The 13,309-nt window shown below is 39.8% G+C and overlaps 1 protein-coding gene across 5 annotated transcripts in view; it reads right to left on the bottom strand.

Moving 5' to 3' along the window:
- Positions 1-12,117, bottom strand: part of COL19A1 (collagen type XIX alpha 1 chain) — a 172,947-nt gene extending 160,830 nt beyond the window's left edge. For 4 of the 5 annotated variants that reach the window (XM_064707334.1, XM_064707337.1, XM_064707336.1 and 1 more), the window contains exons 1-4: positions 11,996-12,117; positions 9,857-9,983; positions 765-839; positions 156-255 (exon numbers count right to left, since the gene is read on the bottom strand). In XM_064707334.1, coding sequence (XP_064563404.1) covers positions 156-255; positions 765-839; positions 9,857-9,947 — 266 coding nt within the window. In that variant the 5' untranslated portion in view covers positions 9,948-9,983; positions 11,996-12,117. Of the gene's footprint in view, positions 1-155; positions 256-764; positions 840-9,856; positions 9,984-10,967; positions 11,032-11,995 lie in introns of those variants that run through there. The other variant, XM_064707335.1, reaches the window with a different exon arrangement.
- Positions 12,118-13,309: the final 1,192 nt, after the last annotated feature.

Here is a 13,309-nt window from a genome sequence, read left to right as displayed (position 1 = left end):
ATGCTTCCCACAGAAAAAAACTGAAAAAAAGCCTAAAAACAGCCCATATTGCTTTCTGTGGCATTCTTTGGATGCATGTTCAGTGATCCAGTCAATTAGTAGCATTGAGGCTGAGCTCTATCTTTTAAAAGCTAAGCATGAAAATAGTGTCTTACCTTGTATCTCTAATGAGAGGTGCACTTCCCAGTTTAAAGCAGATCTTTTCCCCACCACAAGATGTTTGCCTTAAAGAAAAGCTTTCTGCCAGATCAAACCCTGTAAAATAGAACACAAAACAATACAATTATAATGGAATTTAAATACTGTAAGTAAAAAATAATTTTTAGCATACTTGAATACAAGCATATTAGCATTTCTAGAATATAGACGGACAAGATATTTAGAAAAGTAGAACTTGAAGTCAGAAAAACTTTCAATATTTATTTTATTAGAACTATTCATGCAAAATTCACTTGGGTAGATGACTTTAAAACCTGAAAAATGAATTTGCTAGTTCTTTTATGATCTGAATTGATAAGAATGCAGGATGATTGGAAAAAAAACATGGAAATTAGCGTGGCTGCCAAACTTGAACCAATATTTTTTGGGAAAAATGTTCTGGGATGCTGTCACCTTCCTGGGAGGAGCAGCAGCTTTTGGTGCTTGGGGATGGCATTCTGTCCTAACCTTTCAATTTTAAAGCCAGCTTCAGTCAGACTATAATTACATCCAGCAATCATTAGCAGCTAATTAATACAGATATCCATATTAGCTTGGTCATTTACCTGACACACCACGACTGTCTCTGTTGATTTGTTTGAGATGACGGGAAACAGTTTTCATTAAAGGACACACAGCACCTTCAAGAGAACACAGTTTCGTATCTATGGTAAAATGGTATCAAACTAACAGGAATTGAACAAACTATCATAGCAGTTATGGCAATATTGACAGAAACGTTCATTTTTATCACTTTAGGATATGAAAAGCAGTAATAAACTAATTTACAAAATCTAAACAAGAGCAGATTTTATACTACACTTCCAATAATATAAACAGATAGAATTTGTATCGCATTTTAATTCAGCTGCCTGTGGTTAAAGTTCATATAAACAATATAGCCAGAAGAAAACTATTAAATTCTTACCATGTTGTTTCCATTTATAACAGTCTATAAAGCAGTACTATCTGTTCCAAGTTCTTTTTGTATTTCTCACCTTATTACTAGAAAATATTTTCCCCCATTCACGAATATGAAACAATATTGCATTTTGGGGAAAAAAAGCACAAAAATTAAGTAGGGGAGTAGTCTGGATCAAAGTACTTTGGTAAGCAAACAGAACATTCTAAAATTTGGAACACGGTAAACTGAGGTTAAATTTAACTGAACCCTTGGATAAGACACTGTATTATTAATATGCAATATTAATTATTATTACTTCTTACTTGCATTAAGTCCTTTATGCTCTTTTTTTTTTTTTAATAGATATACAAGGATGTCCACTTTTAAGAAGGAAATACAGGAAAATGTCGCTTTTGTGCAGGAGTCTGAAATAAGGCTTGCTAATTAACAAGTTTTGCAAATAGCCCTGCTAAATTAAAAAAAAAACAAAAACCCTAGTAAATCAAAGATGACAAGTTGTGATATTTGGCCTGTCAGCTTATCAAGCACAGAGCTTTGTGAGCTAATGCAACTGAAAAGATGTCCAAGGTGTATCTGAAGCTGCTGAGCAGTGAAGGTCAAGGCACTTTCTGAACCATTAGTTCAATTAAAAAAGTAAGGAATGCCCTACCATTAACCTGGAAATTATCTATATTTGAATGTTTCATGAGAGCATCCAGACCAAACATTGGTATTAAAAATAGCTATATTTGTAATCTTAAAGCATGTGAAATTTGTCATTCATTCTGTAATTATGTAGAGAGCATATTTTCCTTCAAAACTCTTAAATGCTATTAAATATATTTCAAATTTGATCTCAATTAAGAATGACTAATTGGAAATAACTAGTAAAAGTGACAATATATCATATAATACAGACATAAAGACACGCCCTGATAATATGTTTAATGAAAGCTATGTCAACTATTTAAAGAACAGACTGGATGAAACACTTTTTTTTTTTGTAAGATTCATTAAGTTCCATGTGCTTCACATGCAAAATTACAGTTACAACTAACAATTGACTACTACAAGAAATATCACAGATAAATTAATTTACTTCTAAGGCTCTCAGAGAATAAATTTTTTCTTTCCCTCATATAGATCCATAAATACGTGGATATGCATGTTTTTCCCTGTACAGATAGAGTTTCATGATAAAAGAGATGAAATATATGCACGAAAAACTCTGTAAATTCCCATTCCCTAGAAAAGACACCAAACTGTAAAGAATATTCATGTTGAAAACTCTGAAGTGAAATCTTTCATCATTCTTGGTTAGCAGGAAGTTTTATACAGTGAGAAAAGCATTTGCTGGAATTACACAGTAACATAGCAATTTCAATACACCAGTTGATGTACACACACATGGCACAGAAACAGGTTCACCTTAGATACCCTTTAGTTTACAAATCTCAAGCTTCAATCAAATACAGATTATTGAACTATAGAATTCTATACACAGCCACTCTAAACTAATGAATGCTGTTAAGGTACATTTACATAACTATAGCTCTAAGAAATAAGCTGACATAAAGGAAGCCATTTATGGCTGAAGTCACAAAAGAATGTCAGACATACATGGACAGATGCTTTTTCTTAAATCAACAGGTTTCCTAAGGGCCTTTTTCAAAAATATTCAATAAATTTCAAGGTAGATTCTCTTTTTGGTTAAATTCTTGGCAGTACTTATAAGAGCAGACAAAGAGTATTTATTGCAGATTTTACCCTAAACTGATGTAAGCTTTTGAGAACTTGGGACACAAGTGTGCTTTTTTTTTTTTTCCCAACATTAACTTAAACGAGCATTGAGCAGTGAAAGACTAGAAAGTTTGAGCCTATTCCCCACAGCCACTTTCTTCCAAATAAAGACTCAAGCCTTAATTTTTGTGCTATCCAGATGATAGCGATGATTCCTCACATGCCACAGACTGGACCGTGGACCTATTTTTATCAGTGGCACAAGAGTCACAGCATAGACAGGCCATTCAAGTGTTAGTTATTTATTTGTATTCCACATCCCCAAAAGAACTGAAAGAGTTACACGAATCTTCTATTGCACTCCTTTAGTAAAGTGCTATTCCTTCTACCAGAGAGCTAAGGGAAAACTCTCAAATAACAAGATCAAACTCCCTCCATACCAAGACTGACAACTTTCATTACTATAGAGTGATGAAAACTCTTTCTGCAGTTACAGCTTGTATAGTTAACCTCTCCCACAATTTTTTGACTGCTAGCAGATCCTTAAATTTTCTTTAGCCTGAGACAAAACAGGCAGTTTGCCCATTCAACGTGTGGGCAGCTGAACGACAAGGTCTACATGAAGATATTCAGGAAAGTAAAAGAACAAAATAAACACTTGCTGTTAATCCAGTGGGAAACCATGAATCTACCTGGCCTGTTAAAATACATTATTATAAAATTCATGAAATAGTAAGAAGAATAAGCTTACATTTATGCACTAGATTGCCCTGCACATGATAAAACTGCATCTGCATAGACTGAAATAAAAAATTCATATTAAACCAATGATATCATAGGTCAAGTTAACGTATCTTTAAATTAATGATATCTTTACCTATCCATAAAAAAAAGTTGGCCTGGATCTTTATAAATCAATGAGTTCTAGCTATGAGCTTATTAATATAAAATCAATCCAATAATCTTGAAAATATTTATTTATTCAGACCAAGGAGGTACATCACAGATCATTGTCATCTCCCTCATTACTAAGATTAATAAGAATTTTTTGGGTTTTTTTTCTAATAGCATAGTTAAAAAAAAAAAAAGAAAAGCCATTGCATTTAGACATATCTGTTGCAACATGTAATGGCGCCTTCCAAATTCCTGGAATGATCAGGACACCTGTTGAAGCACACTGCAACTTCCATCTAGGCACCATGCTCAGCTTTCCATTCCATGCAAACAAGGACAAAAGAGACTGTGGTGTGTGCCTCAGTCTCCCTCTTACAGATAGATATCTCTTGTGTGCACTTCCTGAGCGGGAACTGAAACTTCCAATGGGCAGTCTTGGCTTCTCCAGATTACTGTAACCTGTAATGGCTAGATTCACATCACAAGTACCCATCTGCCACTTTATAATCAAACTTCACATTCAGGTGAAGTTTTTGGCTGCCATCTACCACCACTGACATGCACATTGCAAAGGCACTGAAGCTTCCATCAGTAGCCATGACCACACCAATGAATGTGGCCAAACACCAAAGCCCAACCTAATGTATATCCATGTCCTGTGTCAACTCGAGCTTCAGACAGAAACCCATATTAGCTAAGATTTTTCTCATACTTCCCATACATGGATCAGGCTTCATAAACACACAGATACAGGCAACCTCTTCAGAGCTAGCCACACACTTGCAAATATCAGCAATGATATCCAGTAAGCCCACCTCAAACATATTCATAATGAAAATCAGCAGATCCAGCTGGCTTGCTTTCAAGGTCAAGAATTCAGATTTCTTACATATCTCTAGCCTCAAGTATACAGGCATGTGATTTTTTTGTATTCTGTTATTTTACTCTGTAAAGAAGATTATAATACATTAAAATGTATATGTTAATTAAGACAAGGGTGGGAAGAACAAAGGGAATGGGATACAGTAAAGAAGTCAACTTCAAGTCTGGTGACTATTTAGATGGTTATGAAGTAACGTAACAGCATTGGCAGGCAGAAATAAGAAATCCAAGAAACAGAGTTCAAGGATTAGGATATTCACACTAGGCCCCTGGGGAACTATATTCTCCCACGAAGAAGAGAGAAAGTAGTGAAAGTAGCAGTGAAGTAGTGAAGTAAGTAGTGAAAAGCAGGTCTTCATACTACTTGAGACAACCAGCACCACTCAACTTCAACTTCTCAACTTGAACACATTCAACACACCTCTCAACTTCATTGAGACAACCAGCACCACTTCACCAAGGGCAAGTCTTGCATACTAACTCAGTGGCCTTGCACAATGGAGTGACTGCATCAGTGGACAAGGGAAGAGCTATGCATGTCATCTGGATTTCTGCAAGGCCTTTGACATGGTCCCCACAATATCTCTGAATTGTAGAGGTTGGGATTTCCTGTGTGGACTGCTCAGAGAATGATTAATTGGTTGGACAGTCACATCCAGAGGGGAGTGGTCAACTCCTCAATCTCCAGATGGAAAACAGTGGCAAGTGGTGTCCCGTTTGGGATCAATCTTATTTAATTAATTAATGACATAGATGAAGGGATTGAGTGCACCCTCAGCACATTTGCAGATGACACCAAGCTCCAAGCACCACCAAGAGTGGTGCAGTTGACACACCTGAAGGACAGGATGGCATCCAGAGGGACCTGGACAAGTTTGAGAATTTGGCTCATAGGAATTTTGTGAGGTTCAACAACCTCATGAGATGCTGCACCTGGGCAATACTGAACATCAAAACAGGCTGAGGGTTGAAGGAATTGAGAGCAGCCCTGACAAGAAGGCTTTGAGAATACTGATGGATGAAAAGCTGTGCGCGGGGGCGTGAACGGCCCTGGAATCCGGCTATCTGGTGAGGGGCGAAGGCCAGGGCCCCTGCGCATCAGAAAACAGCCCCCCTCGGCGGCTTTGGCCTCGGGCTGAGCTGGGTGTTAGCTTGGAGCAGCGCGGTGAGAGACGAATTAGGAGGCGACCACTTGCTGGGGGTAAACTGTCGGTTTATTACAGAAGAACCAACAAAGGAGGGGAAACACCCAGCAAATGGCCCCGAACAAGGGGCAGGAGAGGGTTTTAAGGGAAAAGGGGGGAAGAAGGCAGGGAAACCCGGCTATCTAATAGAAATACATATTTGGAGGTACGAAACATAACTGATACACTAAAGTAACCAACTGTTATAAATCATAGGAGGGGCTCCGGGGCTACAGCCAACCATACCTCCCAGAGAAAGGAAAATTCTCGAAACCTGGGAGGAGAAAAAGAGTGATTGACTGACCCAAGGAGGAAACAACTTTCACTTTATAAGAGAAACCAAAGAAAGAGCAGTTTCATTTCCATAGCAACATAACTGGCAGGGTAGCAGCAGGAAGTAATACAGAAAATGGGGGGAACAAACTAACGAACTTAAGAACACACCACAGCAAAGCTGGAGATGAGCTGACAATGTGTGCTCACATCCCAGAAAGCCAATCATATCCTGGGCTACATCTAAAAAAGCATGGCTAACAGACCAAGAGAAGTGATTCTGCCCATCAGCTCTCACCCCACCCTGACTACTGCATCCAACTCCAGGGCCCCAGCACAAGAAAGACGTGGACCTGCTGGAACAGGTGCAAAGGAAGGCCACAAAAACAATCAGAGAGCTGGGGCATCTCTCCTGAGAGCTAAGGTTTTCAGCCTGGAGAAGAGAAGGCTCCAGGGGTACCTTACTACATCCTTCTAGCCAGTGGGCCTGTAAGAAAGATGGGTACAGACTTGTCATCAGGACCTGTTGTGACAGGACAAGGGCTAATGGTTTTAAATAAAAGAAGTTAGATTTAGACTGGACTTGACAATAATGGTGGTGAAATGCTGGAATAAGTTGCCCAGAGATGTGGTAGATGGCCCATCCCTGGAAACATTCAAGGCCAGGTCAGATGGGAACATCAGGAAAATGAAGACATTGTATATGAGAGATACTGTAGGGTCATTATATTGATTTGGAGAAGTATCTAGCTGTACTAAAACATTAAAACCAAAAAGCTGAACTGATTTGCATACTTGAAATCACTCACTGTATTTGGGCGAAAGCGCCTATCTAAAATCATGATCCATAGCCAATACTTTTCACAGCATGTTCCATGTCAAAAGACAAGGAAAATTCACCATGCCTATTAGTCCCAGCACTCTGTTTATACTACATTTTTCATGGATTAGCAAGCAGCTTAAAAAACTGTAATTGTAAAAGAAAGTTGAAAAAGAAGCAATGATCTGAGAATGAGACCGAATAGTAATATTCTTAATATAAAACTGTCAGGAATGATCAAGTTAGAACTTCACATGTCACTACAGAAAGAGCTAACGTCCACACTCAAACTCCAAATATTCCCAATAATAATAAGTTGACAACATGAAGAAAGTATGCTTGCAGTCAGATCAAAAATATGCCTCTGGAAAACTCCTGAACTCTCTCCCCTCAGATTTGATATACCCCATAATGGGAAGCGAGTGCTTCCTTCTAATGAACACGAAGCATATCAAAACATGACCACGGAAAGAAATCTTCTATGTGAATCTAATGCTTACTGGCACCCTCAGAGCCTAAGGAGGACTGCTCCAAGAAGATCCAGCATACTCTCTCAGCCTCTGACTCTTTTTTCAATTCTGGTATTTATTCATTACAATATTGGTCCAATGAATAAGTCAAAGTATATTCAGCATGTCTGCTCAGAAAGCTCAAATCACTCCTTCCCCTAACACACTTCCTTCTCTCACCACCCTCAAATTAATTCTAGTCTGCACTTTTCCATGTATTTGAAGCCATTCCTTTACATTCAAGTAGATTGGGTGAGAAATATCAAGATGTAAATATAATAATTTCAGATCCTACCTAAATGCGCTTTGCTGGAAAAGTTTCCATTTTAGCCCAGAGAAATAAATGCTATGCATATGTTGTTAAAAAAAAGATTGTCTGGGCAAATACTGAAGGACAGATGCTGATTTAAACAGAACTTGTACATGGGAGGGAACAAAGGCCCAAGAAAGAATAACTGAATACAATACAGGAAAAAAACCCCCAAACTTTTAGATATTACTCTGTCCATGAAGAAAGCAGATTTCAAATCTGTAACACATTCACCTGCATACAAATTATAAAACTGGAGCAAGACAACTTTGCCACACAGAGGACTCAGTTCAGCTGAACAGAGGGGAGTAACAAAAGGTTGGCAGAAGTATCTGTACCGCTTTTACCACTGCTCCACTTCTGGTTCCATTCCCAACTCCTGCTTTCTGGTCTATAACTCACATTTCTTTTTTCAATGCAAACTCTACTAGAGTCTCTTTCCTCTTATCAACTGGAGTTTATCTCTGGGCTTAACTCACACACCTGCTGTTGGCAGAGCCGCTCAAGCTGGCAGCTATCAGCTTGTTATTGCTCACCATCTGCCTGTACCTCCACAAACCAAAGAAGCCTCTTTCAAGTGCACACCCTCAGTTATTTCCAGGAGAGGTTCAACCTCTCCTTTTCTTCCTCACAGTTCAATTGGACCCATATTTGATCTATTTGTGGCAATCAGGCTAAGGAAAACTGCAACTTCACCATGGGCTGCTTAGCTACAAACTTCTAACAGAATGTACTCCTCAGTTCAGATACACTGTTTATTCACAGTTCAGAGTACCTGACACATCTTCTGTGGCTGGCCCAACTTTTACTAAGGCATCATTTCACTAGGAAAAAAAAATATAAAAGAAAAGAGACAATGCTTCCTGGAATTTTGTGTTAACAGTTTTCAGTCTATATCACTTGGGAACCTTCCGTACTCGCACTATTTTAGCACTTTAAAAACTTCCCTTCTGCAACCCACTACCTAGCAATGACAGAATAAAACCTATTTATCTTCTTTCAGACAGAATGATTTCACAGTTATGATGTAGGCTTGCTCTCTCAGAGGGGTTAAGAATAATTCATCAGCAGAGCACTTAGCCTCACTGCCCTAAAATACAAGGGGAAAAAGACTTTGACTTAAATTCTGGCTCTTCACAATGCATTATTATTACCTCAGAGCCCACACATTACACTTATTATTTATTCATTATTACTGTTTATATTTTCCAAGGGTAGTAAAAGGATTATTTTCCTAGTCATGGACTTTTAAATTTCTTGGGCCTGCGTTATAAATGAGTTATTGAAATTCAAAGTTGTTGTTGTTGTGTGTATAGTTTCTATTATCTTTCATAAGATTTCTGGAAAGGAGCAACGTTACTAAGAGTTAATTTTATTTTTGAGAAAAAGCCCAAGTCAATTTAAATAGCAATAAACATGTTCTCCTTGCTAATAATTGTAGAAAATTATAATAAGTTGAAGTACTTGCTGAGGCTGAGTAATTCTATAAACTAATGTTCCATATTTGACAAGCACATATGATGTGTCTTTAAGACAGAATTTGCCACATTCTGGAGAGTTAATGTAGAGTTTAAGTGAGAACACTAGATAACATGTGGAAAGTAAAAGAAAGAGGAAACAGAGAAATATGAGAAAATTTGCAGAAGATGGGAAACAGCTTTTAAGTTAAACAATATCTTTTTATTTCTTTCCTCCATCTTCTTATGAAAAAAAGGGTTTTTTTCTCTCTGTGTGAAATATATAACCCAGTTTAGGGATTAAGTAGAGGTGCAGTTAACATGAGCATTAGACTGTTTAGGTTAATGTGATAACTGGTCTGCACTAATAAAGCCACATGATTTTGTTCACAAAAGTTTTGCAAACTCTGATTCATAATCTTGTTTTGTATGGTAGGAAAAGAAAAGTACAAAATGAAACTCCTAGGAACTACAATTACCTTCAAACATGAATCTACCAAGCACAGGAAGCAAAAAGGCTGCTCTGGAACTGCTTCAAACTCAGTTCATTTCAGAAAAGAGATTAAAACAATGTTGTACAATTTTATTTGTTCATATTGTTTATTTTCTATATCCTCTTGTTATTTGCTAAAAATTTTTCAGTACTGAGATTTACACCTCTGATGGACAAGAAAAATGGAAGTACCTGTGTGGTCACTGACAGCCAGAGAAGTAGAAGCAGGAAGGAGGAAGACTGCCATACAAAGCCAAACTATGCAGGATCCAATGTACTTCATCTCCCCCTGGACACATGTGAACAAACAGCTACAAATCTGAAACAAAAAATAAGCATATTCAGAACAATCTCATCTTATTCTTCTCACCTCACGTTGTCAGAATGCTGCAAACAAGAACTTCTAAACTGTGAATAGGAAGTTGCTAGTCATATACAAGTGTATAATTTATCTGTTTAAGGAGCTACAAAAAAGATTTATGCCACTTTGGAAATAAATGATAAATATACTCCTTTTTAGTCCTTTATTAATGAATGCAAAAGTAGCACCTTAGAAATACTAACTTGGAGATATTAATTTTAAAGGCACTGAATGTTCATTTCATTAGTAATTACTAATTTTCTTTTATATTTCTCAGCAAATTATTTTTCAAAATTCAATATATTAGTTAAACTGTTTGGTGTCACAACACTTACAGTGACTGCTAAGGTAGTCCTCAAATGGAACAAAGGCAACATGCAATTGTTTAACCACAAAAGAAACCAAAATGCAGTATTTCTCCACCTTGCAAAGTTCCTAGAGCAGCCTATACTGAATTTCTAGTTTAAATCTCACAAAAGTACAGGCTTCAACAACACAAACTGGTACTGTCATTAGAGGACAAAAGCTTCTTTCTAAGCCAACTGCTAGGTATAAACACACATGAATTTAATGAAACACAGAAAATATCTAATATTTTTGTAATCACATCTTCTGTAAGAAAAGGAAATCACATACCTAAGATGCAATTGTTATAATTATTTTCACAAGGCACCTTATTTATCATGAAAGCTATTCTGTCATATGCTGACAGCAACTACATCATGATTAACTTTTCTAGCCTGCCCACCAGCAGCAAAGCGAATACATGTTCAAATGAATTATCATTTAATTTCCTGCACCTGCTTTACAAGCAGGCATCGGGAACTCAGCAGAGCTGCCGCTCCGGAGCTCTGCTTTTCTGAAGGGCTCTGATCACCAGCATCTGCCCTGAGTAGGGCTCTGACCACCAGCACCGCCACCCCCTCGCTGCTGCCGCCGCACCTCCGGGCTCGGGTTCTCTCCCGCCGGCGGCTCCGGGAGGCTCCGCTCCCTCGCACCCCGGAGCGCCCGCGCACCACGCGAGCCCCCGGAGCGCGGACTCCAGCCGGCAGCGCCGTGTCCCTCGGATCGAGCCGCGCTTGCCGGAGGGAGGGCTCAGCCCCCGGGCGGGAAGGCGAGCGGGCAGCTCTCCCAGCCGGGCAGCGCCCCCGCCCCGCTGCCGGAGCCGCTCTCCGGCTCCGGGCTCCCTCCGCCGCCCGCCCCGTTCCCGCGGCCCCTGCCCGGCCGCCGGGACCCGGGCAGCGAGCGAGTGCAGGCGGCCGCCGCCGCTTCCTCCGCAGCCCCGGGGCGGAGCGGGGCCGGAGCCCGCCCGGCCGGCGGCGCCTGCGAGCGGGGCAGCCCCGGGGCGGCGGCGGCACCGGCACCTGCCCGGGCCAGCAGGTGAGGGCTGCCCCGGCCGGGGGCGGCATCGGCCCCACGGGGCCGGGCCTGGGCCGGGCTGTGCCCCAGGGCCGCGGGCGGCGCGGTGCCCCCTCCCCGCCGGGCACTGCCCGCCCGAGCCCGCTGCTCGCTCACCAGCGCGCTCCTCCCGCTGCGGGCAGGCCACCGGCACGCGCGCCAGCTACAAGGTAGGCTTTTACATGTTAATATATGCACAATCAGCACAGTGGCAATTCGCAACAGTTTAATCAGTTTTGTAAATGACTGCTCATTTAGCAGGGCTGGTTTTATTTGCATATCTTAGCGTACACCTATTGTCACCCACTAGCATATACAATGTATTTACACAATCATGAGCAGAATACTATGGCACAGGCTGATTACGGTACGTTAAAAACTTACGGTATACATCATGTTTATATAAGACATAGTTAATATTAGCAATGACAAACTTAAATGACAATTTTGGAAATCAAAACCAAAAACCCTTGAACAAAAACACCTCAAAACAAGCCAGGAATAGTGTAGCATGTGTAACTGTGCACATGTAAGATGTTTAGATAATTGACTACACATAGTGAGTGGCTTACCTTTAATTTTTTTATTGGTGTGTCCCCCAGAAGCACTGAAAATGCCTGTACAGAGCTGCTGTAGTGCCGAGGAGTTGCTAGAGTGAGTCTCCAAAGAGTGGTAGAGGGGGATGCAGCTCTGTCCTTATTAGTCTCACAGTGTGACCCTCCCACTCAGTGAGCACAGAATACTCTGCAGGAAAGAACAAACAGCCACCCAGACACAGATTTTACATAATTATATATGTGCATCCCAAGTCAGGTAACAATGTAAGAAATGTTTGGAGTTTTTTTCTCCTTCCCCCTACCTCTCTAAAAGCACCCTCTCAGCAGTTCCATAAATTAGACAGCCGTGGTATGAATGCATGAATGAAAGAGTATCTGGTTTCTAGCTGTGAAGAACCAATTATGTACATTATTATACTGGCAGAAACTAGCTTTTATCTTTCAAGTGTAAGCATACGTTAATTTTAGATACTTTTATATACTTCACCATAAATCTAAAAATCAGCCATGCAAGCAACCAAGAGAGTACACCTATTTATGGCACTGATGCTGTAATGCACAGTGAATTACAGAAATTTGTTCTGCCTTTTAAAATCTATCATTTACAAACCTGAATGTTCTTGCACTTGTAATATCATCTGTCTGCGATGGCATGGTGAGACTGAGCACTGCCACTGGCTCTTAGCTGAATTTGCCAAACTGCACTTTTGTCAGGTTCTCCAAGTGTGCTTGTGGCAGTTTTCTGAATTGCACTTCAAAGATGTGAACCAGATAGAAGGACAAAGAGAAGTAAAACAACTAGAAACAGATATATAGAAGACAGAGAGTAGGGCCTCAGTATATTATTTATTTATATCCAAGACATATTTTACCTTTTTCTAGTTGAATTATTCTAACGGGAGAAAAAAAAGGAAGGTGGTCATATGAAAATTTATCAGCTTAACATCAATTTAGCCAATTGGTCTTCAGATCAGAAAATATATAGGGTAAACTTTCTTCTACCCCTAGCTCCCATACCCCAATTCCTCCCACCCACTCAGCAGATTTTGTTTACTCAGTGTTTCCTCATTTCAATCAAGATAACTAGCCAGTATAACCAACAAATCACATGGAAAGACATGATTATCTTCCTGGTTTGAATTTCAAAACAGTTGTTGTTCTTCCCAACTTAGAATCACGAGAGAAAGATGAAATTGCAGCTTATGTACACATCTGCTGGGGTGTTTTATTCCACGGCTTGCCACAGGCTTGTGGTGTAACTTTAGGCAAGTCACACTTCTTGCTTGCTCATTCTGAAAATTACAGAAAGTAAAGCTGTCTTACCTCTCA

The sequence above is a fragment of the Zonotrichia leucophrys genome, chromosome 3, assembly GCF_028769735.1.
Source record: "Zonotrichia leucophrys gambelii isolate GWCS_2022_RI chromosome 3, RI_Zleu_2.0, whole genome shotgun sequence".
NCBI lineage: Eukaryota > Metazoa > Chordata > Aves > Passeriformes > Passerellidae > Zonotrichia > Zonotrichia leucophrys.
The sequence above is the reverse complement of the archived record's forward strand: the minus strand, read 5'-3'. Positions and strand labels throughout refer to the sequence as shown.